General features: G+C 40.8%; 2 protein-coding genes across 3 annotated transcripts; one reads left to right on the forward strand and one right to left on the reverse strand.

Annotated features, from left to right (window-relative positions):
- Positions 1-85: 85 nt before the first annotated feature.
- idh2 (isocitrate dehydrogenase (NADP(+)) 2) lies at positions 86-13,209 on the forward strand. Its single transcript, XM_059335039.1, has 11 exons — positions 86-286; positions 5,726-5,817; positions 6,689-6,854; positions 7,719-7,879; positions 8,025-8,168; positions 9,488-9,624; positions 9,747-9,898; positions 10,057-10,169; positions 10,449-10,546; positions 10,633-10,725; positions 12,812-13,209. The coding sequence occupies exons 1-11, from the start codon at positions 172-174 to the stop codon at positions 12,894-12,896; spliced, it is 1,356 nt and encodes a 451-aa protein (XP_059191022.1). The 5' UTR covers positions 86-171; the 3' UTR covers positions 12,897-13,209.
- Positions 13,210-13,987: 778 nt separating this feature from the next.
- On the reverse strand, positions 13,988-20,343 carry znf710a (zinc finger protein 710a). 2 transcript variants are annotated; one of them, XM_059335038.1, is made up of 5 exons: positions 20,177-20,343; positions 16,666-18,150; positions 15,745-15,936; positions 15,474-15,648; positions 13,988-15,061 (listed from the first exon to the last, which is right to left on the reverse strand). In XM_059335038.1, exons 1-5 carry the CDS (start codon positions 20,219-20,221, stop codon positions 14,892-14,894), a joined length of 2,067 nt encoding a protein of 688 aa, XP_059191021.1. In that variant the 5' UTR covers positions 20,222-20,343; the 3' UTR covers positions 13,988-14,891. The 2 variants fall into 2 exon arrangements, with proteins under 2 accessions (XP_059191021.1, XP_059191020.1); XM_059335037.1 differs by having other exon boundaries at positions 16,636-18,150.
- Between the last annotated feature and the right edge of the window lie 229 nt (positions 20,344-20,572).

The raw sequence follows: 20,572 nt of genomic DNA on the forward strand, positions 1-20,572 counted from the left end.
CGAGTCTGTGCGACGCTGACGTAGGAACCAGCGTGTCCCGCCGGCGAGAGGAAGAAGGGCGGTGCTGACTCTGCTGCTCCCTATATTGCACAGCGCCTCGGAGCATTTTGCCCCCTCTCTGCTCTGAGTTTCGTCGAGTGTCCACCTCAAAGTAAATCGGGCCAAGGAGACATGGCTGGATATTTGAAAGTCCTGAGTTCTCTTTCGAGGTCTGCCGCTGCTTTCTCCAGAAACCCTGCGGTGCTTGCACCGGCTGCAAATTGCCAGGCTTTGCAACAAAGAAACTGTGAGTGAAGAGAGATAACATCATCCCCAGCATCATTATGTTTTATTAAGCCTGTGTTAAGATAGTGGCTTTTACTGTCGCTCAGGTTTGCTAATGTAATGGCGACAAAATCAGTCATCCGCTAGAAGCCGGAGGTGGACGAGCTACATAGCTAACGTTAGCCAGCCGGGATGCTCTTAATAGCGTTAATGGTTTTTCAGAGCTTATAGGCAACGATGCTCTATCGCATCCCCAGTCTCTTAATGGTTGTTTTGTGCCGGTTGTGTACATAATCCGGAGGCTGCAAACGTGGAGAAATGAGGGCCGAGAAAGCGAAAAGCTCAGCCAGGGAGAGTGGTCTTTGTCTTCCCCATCCAAAGTTTGAGGAGCAGTGAAGACAATGTTAAACATGTGTTGTCACATAAATGAACGCAGTGCTAAAGATGAAAAATACCACTAGTAACAACAAAACAAATATGACTGGGCAAGGTAGCACGCCGCTGCTTCTCGAAAAAAGAAATAAATGAAAGAGAAAAACTGCGCTGCAAGAACTGGCAGCAGATGAATAAATGAGCGGACATTTTATTGCGCGTCGATGGGGGCTTTAAATACTACCATTATCAATCAATATCTAGTTGAATCATTTGTCTAAATCAAAAGTGATGAACTTCTCCGAGGACATCATGTCATTAGTGCGAGACTGACTTGGAAAACTTTTGCCAAGGTCAGCAACCGCATACGAGTCACCGCTATAGAGAGCAATGGCTGCCGCAGCCGGTGCTCCGTTTGTCCTACATTATGTTTTCCATTTGGCTTATACTCAAAGAGCTGCTCTTATATCACATCTGACCATTTGCTTTGTGACTGTAAAACCCCGTGCGGCTTGTTGTTTTTCTGTTAAACGATCACAAATTAGACTTCCATTTTTATCCGTGCCAGGGGAGCAACCAAAATCAGTTTCTCTTTTTTTTATTTTTGAGATTTGAAGCAGGGATCCAGATTCATCACGTGGGCTCTGCAGACATCCTAAATTTCATACAGCAGGAGTGTAACTACATCAGCCCTTACCATACAACCCAAACCAGCACCACCAGTTATTGTTTACAAAGCAGTGGGTCAGGTGAAGGGCACTTTGAGTGTGATTGAATCAAAAAGTGTCATATGAGCTTAGCAGTGTACTGAGCTGTCAGTGGTGAATGATAGTAGTAGCCCAGTTTGCACCACCAGGAATGTCACATGTAGATAAGACAAACTTTGTACTACCACTACTCTTAAAGTCTTCGTTGTAGTGTTGTCACTGCCTCTTGTTTGCTGTTTATTCAGAAACAACCAGTGTGACAAAAGTGTGACACAGCTTTCTCTTTCTTTTTATTGCAGTCACAGGTTTCACTGTCTTTGCTGACAGCTATTTGCTGCAATTACCTGCCCTTTGAGTTTCACAGTGCTTATAAAAGTGGCCAACATGCTGTGGATTTTTTTTTTTACAAATGCTCCTGTTAGTTTCCAACTTTACTTTGGGAACCTTGCATTGAGCGTCCTTTTTTTGTCAGTTCATTAAATTACCTTCTTACAAACACCTTACCTGCAGCTTAATTTTAGTCATTTTGTTTACCTGGTGAATGCTGTAGGATTATAACTGGGGGGGTTTAAGGCTCACCTTCTTCCTGTTGAAAGTTAACCAGAGAGGCCACCCAGACAAAGGTCATCACGGTCATCTTGTCAATGTACACAGTGTTTGGGAATGTCTTTGACTGCTTCAGTGATTGCATAGGACAAGTAAGGTTGAAGACGTAGTAAAGATCTCATTATCCACCCTCACAGTTAAGTTCTCACTTTAGTTGTAAATACCGTCTGCCACAGGGGATTTAAACTGCTAAATACTCAAAGTTGGCACTGGTTGCTAGGTCAGATTGTTCGTCTTGTTTACTTCTTTAATCAGATATTTCCTAGTTTTAGGCATTACTTCTATACCAGTTGTACATTTTTGAATGGGATCCAATTAACAACAGTAATGTCTACTGTAAGAAGCTGTTGATTTGCCTTAAATTTTTGCTCTTGTATTTGGTATTTCATTCTAAATGGAGATGGCGCTTATCACCATACTAAGCTATGGATCATTGCATGTTCCCTGTGTAGTTCTACCATTTTATATTCGGTTGGTTGTATATTTCTGAGACTGACTGGCTAAGTCTAAAGCTCTAAAGGTGGAGAGAAAAAAAATCTTGCAGGCTTATACCCCATGCTGAATGATGTGGCAGGCAGACCCACATGACTCTGTTTGAGCTCGCCCTTCAGCGTCCAGTTTGTGATGCATTCAGAAGTTACATAACCTACTCAGCTCCCTCCTGCGCGCCCCTCCCCCTGCACTGTGATAGTAGTGCCGTGTTTTAGCAGATTTAGGTTAGACGAGTCAGAAATGATGCCAGCAACAGTAGCTTTTAATGACTCACCCATGATGCACTGCGGCAGAGACTGTACTATTTTAATAGCAGATTGACAAAGTCTATTATTAAATTACCAAAAACCAGTTCACCTTCTCGGCTCATGAGTTAAATTTCTCCTGATTAAAACGCATAACTCTTAATATCACATATTTCCAATAGCAAGTGCCAACCTATTTCATTACTAGCATACAGTGCGAGTGATCGTGGTCTGTAAAAGTAGACTTCTAATTTAGTCTATTCTATGTTCAGTACATGTTGATGAAAATGGGGCAGCAGCTAATGATTATTTTCACTATTGATTAATATGCCATTAACATGGCAATGATTAGTAGACTAATCAATCAGCAGAAAAATAATCCCCAACTTTTTTTTAAATAAAATTCAAGTAATTTTTATGCAAAAGGTGAAAATGCTTTTTTTTCCTGCCCATCAGATGTGGAGATTTCCTGTTTTTCATCTGTTTGTATCATTCATTCATTATCCTTTCCCTGCTTATCCGCACTCGGGTCGCGGGGGGGCTGGAGCCGATCCCAGCTGACATTGGGCGAGAGGCGGGGTACACCCTGGATAGATCGCCGGACTATCGCAGGGCTGACACATAGAGACAGACAATCACGCTCTCATTGACACCTACGGGCAACTTAGAGTCACATTAAACTGAATATTTTTGGGTTTTGAACTGGCAGAACGTGGCGTTTAAAGACATCTGCTTGGATTTTGGACAATGCAACATCAGAAAACGGTGAAAATATCCAGCCCAGTGTGTTAAATGATTAATACATTAAATAATAAATAATTATAGGTTGTATCACTATGTGACATAATTTTCTTGATTAATCATTTGGTTTATTAAATGCTGAGAGAGACCATCAACATTTTCACTACCAGTTACATCTTCAAATGTTGTTTGTCCAGCCAACCGTACACAAAAAATGTATTCATTCACTATAAAAAAAAAGCCCAAAGCACATTTATTAAAATTAATATTGTGCATCTATGAAGTATTTGGTGTTTTTTTTAAAAAGATAGTTAATTATACAACTTACTCAATTAATCCACCATTAAAAAATGTTGCACCGATCAAAAAAACGTTTTCACCATTTTTTTTCTAGCAAAAACTTCTATGCATAGAAGTTATTGTCAACAAGAAACGAAGATCCGAAACTCAACAGACACTGTAACAATTAAGTTATACTTTTGCTTTTGCTTCTTCATTCTGTCTTCTCAAGGTTTTTGAGGAACATAATTGTAACATAAAGGTCACAACTGTCTTTACCACAAGGTTATTTTCAGTGCTGCGTGGTCACCATGTATCCACAGTCGGCAGGGCTCGTGTATCATGTGGAGCATGGGAACAGAGCGGAGGCTGTTGTGACAGGTGTTGCCAAGGCTTCATAATACCAACTAGGTCAAATGTCTTCACTAACCCACATGGGTTTCTGCTATTTGATTAAATATTAAAAGTAATATAATTTAATATAAGGAAACGTTGGTTGTGTAACGATTCCACCGTGCTCCTTATGTTTACTTGCATTATTCTTGGAAGGCTTTGGGAAGCAGTGGGGGAGCTTTAAGTTGGCTGGAAAATCTGAGAACCACTTGATCCTCTGCACCTCCCCCTGTACTTTTCTATTCACTGAAATGGTCCTGCTGGCAGGACTCCCACTCACTGTGCAGAATGAGGGCAGATATGATTAGAGATACTTGACTACGTCAATCCAACTGGAAGAGGTTAAAAGACACCACTCTCTTTCAAATAGTCTGTTTATTTGAAAATAAAACACACCAATTGAGTTATTAAAGTAAAGTTTTTAAAAATACAAAACTTTTCAAATTGGTTATAATTTTAAACATGAAATAATTTACACATTTTGAGAAAACTGTATTCAAAATCTCAAGTGTTTTGTCTTCTTCATGTAACTAATATGTTTTATATGTAAATTTAGACTTGGTGTAACAATGCAATGATGTAACTTCAGACCTTGAATTAGTGTTTTTGGATGAGTTGCAACTACAGATTAGAGATACCTGGGGAGTATTTGGCGACTATTGAGCAGTGTTTTGGTAAGTGTGTCCTGATTTGTTTGTATCGCAAGCGGGAGCACTCTGCAAAGTAATGCCGACAGATTCACACTTTTGCAAGTTAGTCATGCCTCAAAAAAGACAGCCAACTAAATGCAGAGAAGAGGACCGGCTGGGAGACGAGCTAGGACACAAAGCAATCAAAGTTTAAAAATACTTATTTTACTCAAATTTAAAATAGCTTTGCAAGAGTTGCAAAAAATTTACATTTTTTAATTGAAAAGAAAAATTGACAGGTTGCTTTGATATTATTTATATAGCTATTCATAAGGATTTTTCAGTTCACAGATTAATAAACTATGAAGCCAAAAAAGGACAAATGCCCATATAACCAACTGATGCTCTCTGTTTTGTCTGACCATCAGCCAGAAAACCAAAAGAGAAAGGGCTGCATATATTGTTATTTATCAGCATCTCTTTAGACTGGTAGTGCAGTCAGGAATGATCATTATTTTTTTTTAGTTATTTGAGAGAGTAGTAGGAAACTGCACTCCAGAAAGAGTGAAGGTATTTTTTTTAATTTTTAAAATTATTCATATTTTTTTTGTTCAGTTCAGTATTCTTTTTTTTTTTTTTTCAATAAAAATAAAAGGTTTTTGAATAGAGCTGAAAGCAAACATCAAATATTTGTTGGCCTTAGACTCTAAAATGTGTTTCTTCTTTTTCATCTGTGAAACTGCATATCTGGGTTGTGGGTGGTTTAGAATGAAAATAATCACTGCAACTCTATTCCTCCTGGGGCACAGATATTACTTGTCAAATGTAAAGGAAACAGGATGCAGTAAACGCTGATGGCTGTCCTCTACAGATAGCACCAAAACAGGATCTCTTTTCTTTTCCAATCAGTGTTGTTTCCTGTGTTTATAATCATTGCCCAGCATTTTTTGACCCTTTTTAAAATAAATAAGCATCTCTCGCTCTCTGTGATTGCCAGATGCCGACAAACGTATCAAAGTGTCCCAGCCGGTGGTGGAGATGGACGGAGATGAGATGACCAGGATCATCTGGGAGTTCATCAAGGAGAAGGTAATTAAGTGGCATCCAGGGTTGGAGGGGTAAACGCACAAACACTGGTGTGAGTCTCCGAGGACGACATGCCCACGCTGTCTGATGCGACTATTTTTATATCACAGACTGACACGTGGATGTGAGAGGAGGTTTATGTGGAAGATTACGTATGCATGATGTCGGGGGAGGGGCTTTGTGAGGTTTCATTCAGTCACTGGCTGTCTGCCTCTAGAGAGAGCAGATGGAGTATTGGCTCAGCATAAAACATGTGGAGAAGCATGAGATGAAATCCCTGAGTTGTGATGTTCCAACAATGAATGTGTAATTCATAAATCATATAGTCATGGAAATACTTTCTCTCACACACACACATCATATAGTCATGGAAATACTTTCTCACACACACACACACACACACACACACACACACGTTACGTTGAACTCAAGTATGTTAATACATCTGCATTGAACGTCATGGTAAAATTTATGCTTACCTCGTATACTCTTCTATAATCATGTAACTCTTTTTATAATCATGCCTTGTACTACTTAATATATATTATAATCATGTTAATATACATTATATTATATATATATATGCTGTAATGATGTAATTGTGTAATATTTGTTTGATTTAATGTGGACCCCAGGAAGAATAGTCTTCATCTCTATGAAGACTAATGGGGATCCAAAGGAAACAATAAACACACATACTTTTTTTTTTTTAACAATACATTGTGCATTTCTACACATTTAAAGCCACCTAAAGATATCTTATTTCTCTAGAAAAACTGAACCAAATCATGTTTTCTAGACAGAAAAAAACCCCACACAAATGCTGTAGTCAATTGCGGAGGCTAATTTGTGTTTTTCTTGTCTTGTCTTTTAGCTCATCCTGAACAATGTTGACGTTGAGCTGAAGTATTATGACCTGGGTCTGCCTTACCGTGACCAGACTGATGACCAGGTCACCATCGACTCCGCCCTGGCCACCAAGAAGTACCATGTGGCGGTTAAATGTGCCACCATCACACCCGACGAAGACAGAGTGGTTGGTGTGTAAAGTATTTAGGAGCCCTCATACATTTTCCAGTTTCCGAAAACTTTAGTTGTACCTATTTCCCCACAGCTTGAACGATTGTGCTATATAGATTAACATGATCGTTATTTAATATCGTCATAATATTCACTCAACGCAAGAGATCTTGAGTGTAATGTAGGGGACAATACAAATTATATCCTATAGTAAGGTGCTGGAAATGTGCACACACTTGACTGGTTGACCTTTAATAAAGCTCTAGTTGAGAGTCCCATTAGGACTTCAGAGCTTTTGATTCAAATCCTTTAGATCCAAAGACTGGAATAGTTTCAGCAGTTATCATGGGGGAAGGTGTTCACAGCAGAAATAATACAATGTGAACAATTAAAAGGGTCTCAGGAATCTGATTGATTGGGGGCAAAGGCTTAGCAGACCTAGATTAAAAAGCAATATGAAATGTCTTTTTAATAAGGGCCTGCTGGATGGGGCTGACTGCATCAAATATCAAAACTCTGGGATGCAAGTCAGACTTCTTTTCAGCTTTAAAATATGTTTTAAGGTCTGATTATGACAAGAAGCCTATAGCTTGGTTAAGAAACTAAAATATCAAAAGTCAAAACTTGTGAAAAGTCAACATAACTACTAGAGCCCAGCCAAAATATATTCTCGGCATAATATGGCAATACATTTAAGTGCAGATATGCCAAAGATATGAAACAGTATCACCATTTTATAAATTGTCTACCAGAGAGTAATGGCAAGTTTATTTTTTAGGCGATTTAAACTTCTAAATATTAATATCTGTATTGGTCTTAAATATCTTGAACGTGTTCTTACAGTTTTTTCTTTTTCTTTTTTTTTTTTTTCCTTCGATATTTAGAGTTCAGCTTGAAGAAGATGTGGAAGAGCCCCAACGGTACCATCAGGAACATCCTGGGCGGCACAGTCTTCCGTGAGCCAATCATCTGCAAGAACATTCCCAGGCTTGTTCCAGGCTGGACGCAGCCCATCACCATCGGCAGACACGCCTTCGGTGATCAGGTGAGTCTCCTTTGTAAATGCTTAAGAGACTGTAGCAGTTCGGTTTACAGTAATATTTTAGCCTCTTGAGTCCAAAGTAACAACAAACTAAATTATATCAAGATTGATATAAAAGTTATTTTAAAAAGTTGTGTTTCTTTTACAGTACAGAGCAACAGACTTTGTTATTGACCAGCCTGGAAAATTCAAGATCATCTTCTCACCTGCTGATGGCAGTGCAGGCAAGGAGTGGGAGGTCTATGACTTCCCTGCTGGTGGCTGTGGAATGGGCATGTACAACACAGATGAGGTGAGTGCGTCTGTTTCAAGGATGAAGCTGTCTCGTTGTCAACAAATAGCAACAAAAAAAAAAAGCAGCATCAATGTGCTAGTACCTCTCTCAATACATTTTGACTACCTCACTGCATCTGTGGCACTTGGTCTCAACCCATTTTCTTCCTTCTATAGACACAAATCATAAAAAAGTGGAACAAGATGAATAAAAGGCTAAATACATTTCCTTAAACAGCTGACAGCGTAATTTTTACCAAATGTTTTTCAAGCTGTAGTTCATGGTGTATTTGATGAGGGGGTTTTTGCAGCATATTTGGTGCATATACATGACAGCAGGGCGGTCAACTCAAAATCAACTACAGTTCCCATGTTAATCAAAATAAAGAAACAGGGTCAGCCAGTGTAACGATGCAGCTCATTTATATTGATTATGGGGCTACACAACAATGGATTCTTATGGCACAGATTAATAAGATACCAGGCTTTGGCTATGTAGAATATGCTAGTTAGTGGTATCAATTGATCAAGTGATGGTTTTTATTGGATTTGTTGACAGGAAGAGACACTTTATTTTTAAAACACAAGATTTTTCTCTTTTCTAAAAAAATGCCTGTTTGCTAATGAAATTATGTAAAAGTAATTTTAATATTATTTTTCCACTGAGAGGAATACAAAATAATGGAAACTGTTGGAAACTCATCTCTACCAGTAAAATACCCAAAAAAGGCAAAAGCTTAGCCTTATGATGGAAAAAAGACAGTGTAAGTGATTCTAATGAGAATCCTTCTCAAAAGTAATGACATTTCTTTTTTAAATTGTGAGTTAGTATCTCCAAAATAAAGTATTGTGAAATAAAGACTCAAAATAATGAGAAACAAAATCACAAATGAGTAGTTTTTGAGAAAGCTTATTATTTTGAGTTTCCTAGTGTTTTTAGGTACTAACTATTGATTTTGAGATACAAAGTCATTATTTTCAGATACCAGGTGGCTCTCCATATAAACTTTCTTAATTCTTGCCTTTAGTTCCCCTTCGTATTTAATCTCACATGGATTGTTAGTACTTTTGCTTTTACCTAAACTTTTTCATGTTTAAAGAACCCTGCTGTGATATTCTGCCTCAGGCTTTTTGTAGATTTGACATTGTAGTAGACTAACCTCCTTTTCAACCTGCTTTGCTTCTGTTTGCCTTCATCAGCTCAGGTCTGTTTGATTTAACAACATCAGAGGTCATTGTAAATGACTTTCAACTTGTCAAGGGGAAGGTTGTTGGCCTCTGTACTACTGATAAAATGCTGCAGCAGTTGTGAACTGTGTGTATTTCTCCCCCCAACAGTCTATCACAGGCTTTGCCCACAGCTGCTTCCAGTATGCTATTGGCAAAAAGTGGCCCCTGTACATGAGCACAAAGAACACCATCCTTAAAGCCTATGATGGCAGATTCAAAGACATCTTCGAGGACATCTTTCAGAAGTGAGTATCCTATGTCTTTGTTCTTGTTTATACCCAAAACACAAATTATTACACTTGTTAATAAGTAAAAAAAATGCAAGAAGTAGCTTTAGTTGAATGTGATGTTTTTTTGATTCCTTCAGGCACTACAAGCCTGAGTTCGACAAACTGAAGATCTGGTACGAGCACAGGCTTATTGATGACATGGTCGCCCAAGTGCTGAAGTCCTCTGGAGCCTTTGTGTGGGCTTGCAAGAACTACGACGGAGATGTTCAGTCGGATATCCTCGCACAGGGTGAGATATTTGGAGAGCAGCTCGACTACTGCTTCTCTGGAAATTTCATTGCTACAAAATACTGAAACCTAAAAGTATTTGAGATGCCTGCCACTTTTTTTAGCAGGTGTGGGTTGCATTAAAGATGGATTTGTGCATTTTGTGTTTCCTGTTTCTAGGTTTTGGCTCTCTAGGCCTGATGACATCAGTCCTTGTGTGCCCTGATGGCAAGACTATCGAGGCTGAGGCCGCCCACGGCACTGTGACCAGGCACTATCGCGAGCACCAGAAGGTTACTAACCATCTTTATCAATCTTATGGCTCTGTGTTGGAAAACATGTAAATTAAGCAGGGAACCAGAAAATGTGTGAAGCCAAAGTATGGCCTTGCAAACAGACTGTGTAATCTGTGGGGTTTTACTGCCATCATGTGGTGATAATTGAGAATGAGAATTTTGCTTTGATTTCCAAAATAGGGGAATAAATGATGCTTTATTCATGATTATTAAACAAGATTCTTGTTCTGCGTACTAGTAAAAAACACAAAAATGATCCTCAACTCTTTGTTTTAGGGAAGGCCGACCAGCACCAACCCCATTGCCAGCATTTTCGCCTGGACCAGAGGCCTGGAGCATCGTGGCAAACTTGACGGCAACCCCGACCTTATCAAGTAAAAGATGCTGTTTGTGCAACAAACATAAGGACCCTGAGATGAAAAGTGTTTTTTTTTTTCTAAATGGCTTTGCGTATCTGCAGGTTCTCCCAGACTCTGGAGAGGGTGTGTGTCGAGACTGTTGAGAGCGGTACGATGACCAAGGACCTCGCAGGCTGCATCCACGGCCTGTCTAAGTAAGTTAATTTTGTGTGTTAATACCAAGCAACATAAATAAACGGTATGAAAAAATGGATACAGCCCAAGCCTAGTTAATACTTATGTTACAGAGAGCAGTCAAATACATTATGAAGCTTATTACTTATGATGGTATTCCATCATAGATTATATGCAAGTACCTTAAATCAAGCACATCATGACAATGGTGAATTGGACTCCTACGCTGCCCCTACTGTTCATGTGTGTATTGCATCTTGTGGACGTTAATTTCTGACTGCGTGCACAACCAACAGTCCAAACGGACGCCTGATTCGTGAGGTTGCCATCATGCACACGTGGTTTAGTTAAAAGCAAGTATATTTCTGGACTTTACATGTTCAGTATGAATGACATCAGTGATTCAAATGTATTTGAACTACAAAAGACATCAAATTGTTTGAAGTACTGTATGATTGAGTACGGTTAGAACATAAGTTGAGCTAATTCTGTCATTACCATAACACATTTAAACAATTAGCCTTTGGATTTGAATTGGTGCATGAGTCACCAGTGTAGACATTAAGCTGAAATGGACATCAACCACAATTTGGGATGCAAACGTGCAAAACGTAAATAAAAACAGAATGCATCACATTCTGAATTTAGAGTGGATATTAATAATCTAAAGCTTATCATTATGAAAGGATTAGCAAATTATTACATGGTTTTATTTCAGATTTAGACAACGCCCCAACTTATTTGGAATCAGAGTTGTATGTTACTTATGCTGTAGTTAAACAGAGTGTTTATTACAGTAGACTTATTTATGTCCCACGAGATGAGGACAAATGGCAAGCCCACTGGAAACGACAGAAGCTGAATTAAAATGTCCTTCTGGACATTTTTTCTTTAGTTGTAATGGTTGTGAACTCAATTTATAATCATGTCTAAATCCTGTCTATTAATTGACCAAAATCACCATCAACCACCGTGTTAAATAGTTGTTTTACCTTGGAGGCTTCTGAAAGTGAATGGAAAGGTTCGTCCCTATGGACCACTAAATGTAGAGAATGGAAAATTCTTTCGGGCTTGACGCCTAAAATATGTAGAATAAAAAGCACAAGTGCAACTTTTATTCCTGATTGCAAAGGAAACTAATTGTTGATCAGTTATTGACAGGAAAATATCAATTATTTTGACTAGCAATAAGTCATTTAAGTAATTTCTCTGTTCTTATTATTTGAATAAGCAAAACAACCTATCTGAAGATTTCACTTTGAGCTGTGGGAAATTATTAAGGCAATTTTTCACAATTTTCTGATATTTTACCCACTAAAAAAACCTGAAAAATCTGCAGATTAATTAAATGTACAGAAACGCGGTAGTAGTGTTTTGTTCCTTTCCTGTCAGTTTGTTAGCAGGATATCTTAAACATATAAATAAAGTTTGGAAAATTAGGTCGTAGTAAAAAAATGTGATCAAAATGAGGATCTAGCTGATTTTAAAGGATTCTTAACATGTATTCATTAAGGGTCCATTCTTGCTCATTTAACAAATGGATGCTGAAGAACAAACTGCACACGTATTGTCCATCTAGATCCAGGTACAGATGAAAGACTTTCTAAACATTTTATTAAGCCCTTATTGAAGGGTTGCGTAGCCTGGGTGGAGGTATGTGCCGTCTTCTTCACCAACTTGTTTCTGCACATGATTTGTAAATGCACATTAGCTGTTAGTTACATCGGTCACCTGCTAGCACATCTTGAATTTTTTCTTTGAAGCATTTAAAAAAAAAAAATCCATTAGGGGGTTGCAGCTCACATCTACCAATGATTGCTTGTTATATTTCTCATTACTATCAGCAAACTAGACACATGCTTACAGGTGGACATCCATTTTTTAAATTTTTTTTTTCTGATACAGCTTACATGTAGTCACTGTCAAGTCGTGCTGCATTTAAAGTTGCTGATGTAATGCATCTTGCCCATTCTAATGGTAAATTAATATTGTTTATACTAATAATTGTGATATTATTAACCAACAGTCCCAGTAGGAAAAAAAAGATTGTATTGCTACAGTATTTTCTTTTTTTCCTTTCTGATCTCTCTTGTTTTGCCTTCTCAGTGTCAAGCTGGACGTGCACTACGTCAATACCACAGACTTCCTTGACGCCATCAAGACAAATCTGGATAAAGCCCTCGGCAAGTAAAGGACTTATAGTTGGCCTGAAGATGGCACCGTCACTCATCTGTTTTTGTACCTCATTTTTAACTTAAAAGGTCAATAAATTCACTCTGAAGGAAAGTCTGAAGTACTGTCAATAGGATTATCTAGTGATCTATTAACTTGTTGAATAGTTGAGAACTGTGCTTCCACCTGACGCCTCCCTAACTATCTGTCCCACTATTTGCAAGGTTTTATTTTTGTAATGTGAAGTACTGTATTCAATACTGTTTAAGCCTTGGGCAGGACTGAAGCCTCTGTCAAACATATTTGCCAATAAATCTGTGTTTGACCCACTACTGGAGTTTTCTGTTATTATTTCAAAGCAAACAAAGTTTAACTGCTTTAAAGGTAAATAAATTTATTATTTTACAGTATTGTTTGGTACACAACATTGTACATACATGTCTATCCACATTATCTCCACACTAATGTCTAATACAGAAAGCCATTGAAGCTGAACATCTTCCCCTTTTGTGTCACCACTTAAACAGTGATGGAATAAACACAGAAGCTGAAAAACTCACAAAATTGAGCATTTTTTGTTTTAAATGCGCTACATCAACATCGCAAATGGATACCTTGTTTTGCAGGTTACAAGTTTGAAAAGCTAAGCACTGGGAAACTGAATATATTGAGCATTTCCCAAATCATTTTCCACAAGGTCCGTGGCCCTGTCACATGTTGGGAGGTTGTCGTTCATCACTTGAGACCAGTGTACAGCATGATGGATGGCATACTCCCGCAGACACACTGGGGCACTTAATATTTGTGTCTTGAGTTTTTTTTGGGACACTTCTTGTTGAGATTCATCCATAAAAAAAACAACTGCAATATGAATGCAGGGTTTGCATTGCTTTTTGAAAAATGCTGCAGTCTTGTCCTGTGAAGGCCTGGATGTGGAAAATGGCGAGGTTTGTTGAAAGAGAAGCCGTACCACAGTCTGTTCTCTGTGGTAATCTTTTGAGGAGATCTACAGATGGGTGGGAGGGGAACCTGAATGTAATTTCATGAGGTCTGCGATTGGACCCCTAGAAATCCAATGTCCCAGCTCAACACAACAGCAAGGAAAAGAGACTTACAGTCCCCATAGCTGCAAGATTTGATCCAATTCTTTGGTTCAGGGGTCCTACCGTTAAAAAAGGGTATTTTGATTTTCTTTTCATTAGTGTCTTTAAACATTCCACAGAAACAATTACATTCATAGACTAGAGATCAATACAAGGTGATGCTTGTTAATGCAGAAACCTAAAAAGTAGACACAGTGGTCCTCAGTGCAACGCACTGATTACAGTACCAGCCAACTTACAAGAGGACTGATACATTCTGTACAATAATATACAATAAAACGGATTCCGAATTGCATTTGAACTCATTCTGCATCCTTCAAAATTAATTTATCACAGTATAATCAAAGTGAATCATTAACCTCTGCAACATAAGCTTTGGCAAGTGAAATTAACTGTTCCCTTCTTTAACCCTTCACATTAGTTTACCCCAGCGGACTGAGAGAGGCCGGGATTGTCTGAATGAGTAAGTGCAGTATAACATTACCATATGCTTTAATGCTTGTAGCTAAAAAAAAAATGTGCTTTTTCAAAATTTGGCTCAGATGATGTTCCTGTTTTTAAGCAGCTGACAACATCTACATATTTATAAAGATTTTTTTTTTTACCTAAATGCTCCAGTTTTAGACAATCCACTTTTCTCAAATATAATATATTTAGTATATATTATATATATTCAGTAGATTTGCTAGTGAGATGAAAAATATGTAATAAGGTAAAAACTATACATTTCCAAATTTTATAGCATTATGAGTGATTCCAGTGCATATGAATGTGCAGTTTGCTGGGTTTTCTTGCACCCTTAAAGAACAACCCGAGCACTATGCTTTTAAAAGCAAAAAACAAACAAACAAAAAAACAATCCTGTTTTCATTAGTTCACACTTAAATTCAATTTGGGGTTATTTCAATAATTCATGCAGTGCTGAAGCGCCCTGCACCCTTCCCATAGGTGCTGTAATACTCCATTTGAGATAGTTTAGCAATGTCTGGTGTGTTGTTGTTGTTAGCTCGGTTTTCTCGCTCGCTGAATTCAAAGCTCTCCTCTTCATAGTCCTCCTGGCCTTCTGTGTCTTGGGGCGGTTCTATTGAAGGAAGCAAAGACACAAATATGATCCCACTCTGTCCTCAACAGCACGCTGCTCTTCCTAAAGACACATGGCCTCATTGAGGACAGCCAGTAGATTGCCCCTCCTCCCCTGCCTCAGTGTCAGTCTCTACTGATAGAGACAGGCATGTCTAATCCAGGCACTGCTATATTTACTAAACACACAGGGAGCGAGTGACAGTGAAACATCAAAACACTTGGCCACTCGATTACAGTACATGCTGAGTCAAAGTGCATTAGGGGCAGACTGAGTGACAATAATGTGACATGAAGCCTGCCGAGTGGAAATTTGCCACGCATAACCCATCAACAAATTCCAATATCATCAAGGAGATTCATCTATTTCAAAGCAGAGAGTGTAATCAAGGATAATCAATGGAAATATTCACCTTGACCATCTATCGAGGTGTCCATGATGCCGTGTTTGACCTTCATGTGTCGGCTTAGGTTGCCCTTCAGGTTGAACTTGCTGGTGCAGTAAGGACACTTGAAAGGCTTGCTGCCGGCGTGGAGGTGCATGTGGCCGAGGAGGTTGTACATTCTGTTAAAAGACTTTCCGCACACCTGAGACACAAGAGTGTAATAGTCAGTAACCCTCCCTGCTCCATCCCAGTGGGAACCAGTTTTGTCTTGAAGGAAAACCCCACTCGCTTCACTCACCTTGCATTTGAAAGGCTTGACCGGCAGATGGACAATCATGTGCGTTTTAAGGGTCTGCTTTTGGACGAAGGTCTTGAAGCAGACGTGGCACTGGAAGGGCCGCACACTGGCATGGATCAACATGTGTCTCTTCAGGTTGGCAGACAGGGTGAACTCCCTGGCACAGACGTCGCATTTGAATTCTTTCATACCCTGTGGAAACAAAAAGTGTTTGGGCTTTTTAATTAATTTGGCTAGATATATGGTTTCGAGGAAAATAAATCATGAGTCACAGGGAGAAAACACACGAGGAGCATTTGCATTCTGGCTTTTGATCCAGCACATGTAGATTACATTAGCCCCCCCAAGTGTTGAAAGATGGAGTGGAAAAAGTCCAACAATGGAAAAAATCAACTTTTTCCTTTTTTAGTTTCACTGTGTATTTAACTTTTATTTTAATAGTTAACAAAAGAAAATGCCATGAAAAGAATGGTTTATTTTCCCAATAGAATAAAAGGGACTATATATTAAAATGGAGTGAAAGGCCAGTGTGATTCATCAAACACAAAGGGAAGTAGCTCTGCGAACGACACAACACAAAACACATGCAAGTGGGGGGTTGAGCGAAACAAAAAAACTCAAGGCCTTTGAAGGCTGTGTTTACAAAGCAACTGGTTTTTAGAGGAAAGGCTGTGGTGAAAGTGTGCAATATACCCTCCTATTTCCTCTGAGGATTCATATGGAGGACTCTGATTGAGTAGAGCTAAAAATGTCCCATTCTTCCCTTTAACCCTTATATGTTTTGTTATATCATTTTAAAAAAATTAATTAAAGGTTTAGTAATGCCTATTCCTAGAGTTTTGTTTTTAACACAAACTTGTACACAAAGGCACATTATTTAGGTACCAGTACCTTAAGTGCAAGGGTGTGCGCTGCCAGTACCTTGTGAGTGAGAGCGTGTTGTCGGAGGTGGTGGATCTGGACAAACTCCATGCCGCACTCGGGGCAGACGTAGGGCCGCACGTTCTGGTGCTTCATCAAGTGGTTCTGCAGCTGGCTGCGGTAAGCAAAGGACTTGTGGCACTCTGTGCACTGGTATGTGGTCGGGCCCTGGTGGCTGGCCAGGTGTCGCTTCAGGTGTGCGTAAGTTGGGAACTCGAGACCACACTGGGTGCAGACATGGCACTGACCGTTTTCGTGTTTGTTCTCATGGGTCCTCAGCTCGCTGGGGTAGGCGAAGCCACGGCCACAGAAGCGACAGCTGTAGGGCTTGACGTCTGAATGCTGCAGCATGTGTCTTTTCAGGTGGCTGGTCTGCGTGAAGGCCTTCTCACAAACGGTGCACTTGTGAGGTCTGGTTCCCTGGTGGGTGAGCAGGTGAGTCTGGAGGTGGCTTGGCTGCTTGAAGAGCTTTCCACAGTGTAGACATTCATGAGGCTTAATTCCATTATGGCCCAGAATATGAGTGACCAGGTTATATTTGGATGTGTATGACTTCTCACACATGCGGCACTTCCAGCGTTTCAGACCCTCTCCCACATCTACGCAGTACGATTCATCGATCTGTACGTTGATGTCCAGACGGTCGATCTGCATTCGCCTGGCGAGGCCCTCTGGGTCTGACCACAGCATGGCCTGGCCGTTCTCCTCGTATTCTCCTGGTATGGCCATGTCAGCGGACTCATAGGCCACCTCATTGGACTCATAATAGCGGCTCTCCAGAGGACTGCTGGTGTCACCACCAGTTTTGAGGTTTAGTGCCTCTTCCTCCTCTTCTTCCTCCACCACCAAGTCTTCTTCCTTCCTCTCTCTTTCTCTACCCGTGCTTTCTTCTTCTTCCTGTTCTGGATGTCCAACTGAGTGTGGCCTGGGTGTATCCCGCACACATGAGTGACAGTTTCCGCAGGCCTGCTCCTCTTTCAGAGACCCTTGTTGTGTGACTGGATCTTCTGACTTGCCAGGACTTTGCCTGCTGTTCATGTGAATGCAGGACGGAGGGGTATCAGACTCAAGCCGTTCACCTTTAACCTGAGCCTGTGGACTTGCTACTTTGTGTGGGTGACTCTCCTCACTCCTGGGCCTCTTGGTCCTCCCACGGGGCCCGGGCCGTCTTCTCTCACTGCAGTGGGGCTGCAGCTCCTGCTCCCCAGCAGGCTCGGCCAGGTAGTCCCCGTTGGCCCCTATTAGCTGATCTGCGTATTCATACTCCATTGCCTCAGGTGGAGGAGGGGGGCACTCTCTGGGTTCCCCTGTGTAAAAGCCATTAGGAGCAATAGTAGCCCCAAAGATTTCATTCTGGGAGATGAGGCCGAGAACGGCAGCCTGAGCCAGAGATAGCACCACCACGGGCTCCGTCTGCGTGCCCACGTCCACGTGGCCCTCAGTCATCTTGGGGTAGGTCCGCACCAAGCGGCTACTCTCCTCCTCCTGGAAGAAAACACATAAAACACACACATTTTAAATAATGAACTTGAAAAACAACATCAGTATGTGTGTTTTTATTACTCCGATGTTACGAAAACCCTGCCTTACACAATGTTTCCTCATATAACCTCATTTCCCCATTGTAGCCTCATGATATTGGTAACCTTCCTATTAATACAAACAAAAGGTTTTGTGTTGCCAGAATATTGAAATTATCATATAATTTAGTTTTTAAAGAATTCAGTCTGATACCAGAAGCTTCACAATCTTCCCCTCCCGGGACTCCAGAAGAGTATTAAGAAAATGTTTTTCAGGGTTACTCTGTGAGCTGCATTCACACCATGCCTTGTTTCTTTGCTCTGAATCCACAGAACAGTCGATATATGGCAGATCTGTGTTAGCACCCCACTTCCTTCCTTGACAGGCTTTAGAATAATAAAGAACACAACAAGGGATGCAGGTCCAGCCAGGAAGTTGACTTCCGTGGACTGTCCTCAGCACTTCCTGTGGGGTCCCGGGGCAGCCTGGCTGACCAAGGTCAGCTCATCACTGGTTCTGTTCGTCCCATTCATGAAGAGCAAAGTGTCTCGGCTCTACGCTCGCCGTAGCCGACTTCATAATGCCTGCCACACTGGGCTTCCTTAACAAGATGATATATGCCGGCAGGCAGTCTCATATCCATAACAGACATTCGATTGAGCTTCGAGCTCATTCAGTATTCCAGACCGATGCATAAGAATCGCTAACATAATTGTATGGTTTGAAAGTGTTTCAGACCCACATGCTCATGTTTACCCCGTCGCCTGTAAAAGCGGAACAGTGAAACTATGAGGAAGAAATTTTAGTACAACCAAACTGGTTGTCTGTGGTAAAAGGGAAGCGAGTATTGTAGGCCACTGGTTTCAGGTTATTTCTCAGCCTGGCTCTGAATGGTAGGGAAATGTATAGACAGAAGCTCTCTGACTCCTACTTTCTTTTCAGACTATACACTGGTCTTCACTCTGTGCCATACGCACCAGCAAGAGCTGCTTCCTCTCCTGACACAATACTAAGAGAAAGAGTGGATGGAGAAAAGGAAAAAAAGAAGAGGAGATAGAGCAGGAATAAAGGTGTGTGAGTGTGTGTGCATGTGTGAGTGTGTGTTGGGAGAGGGGAGTAGACCTGGATGCCCTGATAACCACGTCATTTATAATTACTGCTTTTAAAGTAGTCAGACAGAGACAGACTGTGTGTTTGTGAGAAAGAAAAGGAAAGAGACTGGGTGTGTATTTGAAAGCATGTGTGTGTGTGAGAGAAAAGAGAGGGAGGGAGGTATGGAGAGAAGGAGAAAGAGCTGTGGGCGGGGGAGGAGTGGAGGGAGGGAGACAGAGAGAGAAATGAGATGGAGGGGCTGAAAGATAAAGAAAGAGGGGAGGAGAGGGAGGGGAGGGAAGGGGAAGGAGAGATTGAGTGAGCATGTGAGAGGAGGGAAGAGAGAAAGGAAAAGGAGAGGGAGGGGGTGTGCGGAGGGGGGTGGTGGTGGTGGGAAGGGGGGGAGCGGAGAGAGACAGAAAGACAGAGTGAGTGAGTGAGTGAGTGAGTGAGAGAGAGAGAGAGAGAAAGAGGGGAAGGAGGGAGGGAGGGAAGGAGGGGGAGCTGGAGAGAGAAGAAAAAGCACAGCAAAATGAAAGGCTGACAAAATGAAAGAGAAAAAGACAAATGACAAGGAGAAAGAGAAGGTAGGGTAGTAATTGCAAGAGTCCGTACTTTCACATTTAAAGTTGCATCTGAGAGACACCTAAGGACAAACAATTAGAGCAGCAGCAGAAAACGCGCGGCAGAGATAGAAACACAACTCTTATCTTTTTTTAAAAAGATGTTCCCACTGCGGTTCTCATATGAATGTGAAAAGTAATGTCGCTTCCCCTCACACTCACATACAGACAAGAGTGTAAATACCTCACTAACAAACTGCCAAACAACTAACCACCAACCCCCCTTAACCCTAAGCAGCAACACATCTTTCTCCATCTTTAGGTTACAAACTCACCACATTGTTCCTGGAGTGATGTTTGAGGTGTTTCAGGGATCTCATCCTTCAGGAGAAATGAGTGGAGTAAAAAAATCCACCTCCTATTTATATCTGTGGGAGAGTGGGGCGGTCCCACGGCTCATCCTCCTCCTACTGTTGCTGTTATCAGAACTGACTGTGCCTGCCCCCCCTCCACCAGCCCTCCACCCCACCACACACACACACACATACACACATACACACACACACACATGCAGACACACACAGCATCACCCCATTTCTTTCTCTTCCTCCCACCCTCTCCTTCCCATCTCACTTCTCTTTCTCTCCTCTTTTCTCTTACAAACACACACACACATCTTATCTCCCTTTCTCACTACATACAATTCAGCATGACCCTTCAACACACATTTC

This window comes from Centropristis striata, chromosome 6 (assembly GCF_030273125.1).
Source record: "Centropristis striata isolate RG_2023a ecotype Rhode Island chromosome 6, C.striata_1.0, whole genome shotgun sequence".
Taxonomy (NCBI): domain Eukaryota; kingdom Metazoa; phylum Chordata; class Actinopteri; order Perciformes; family Serranidae; genus Centropristis; species Centropristis striata.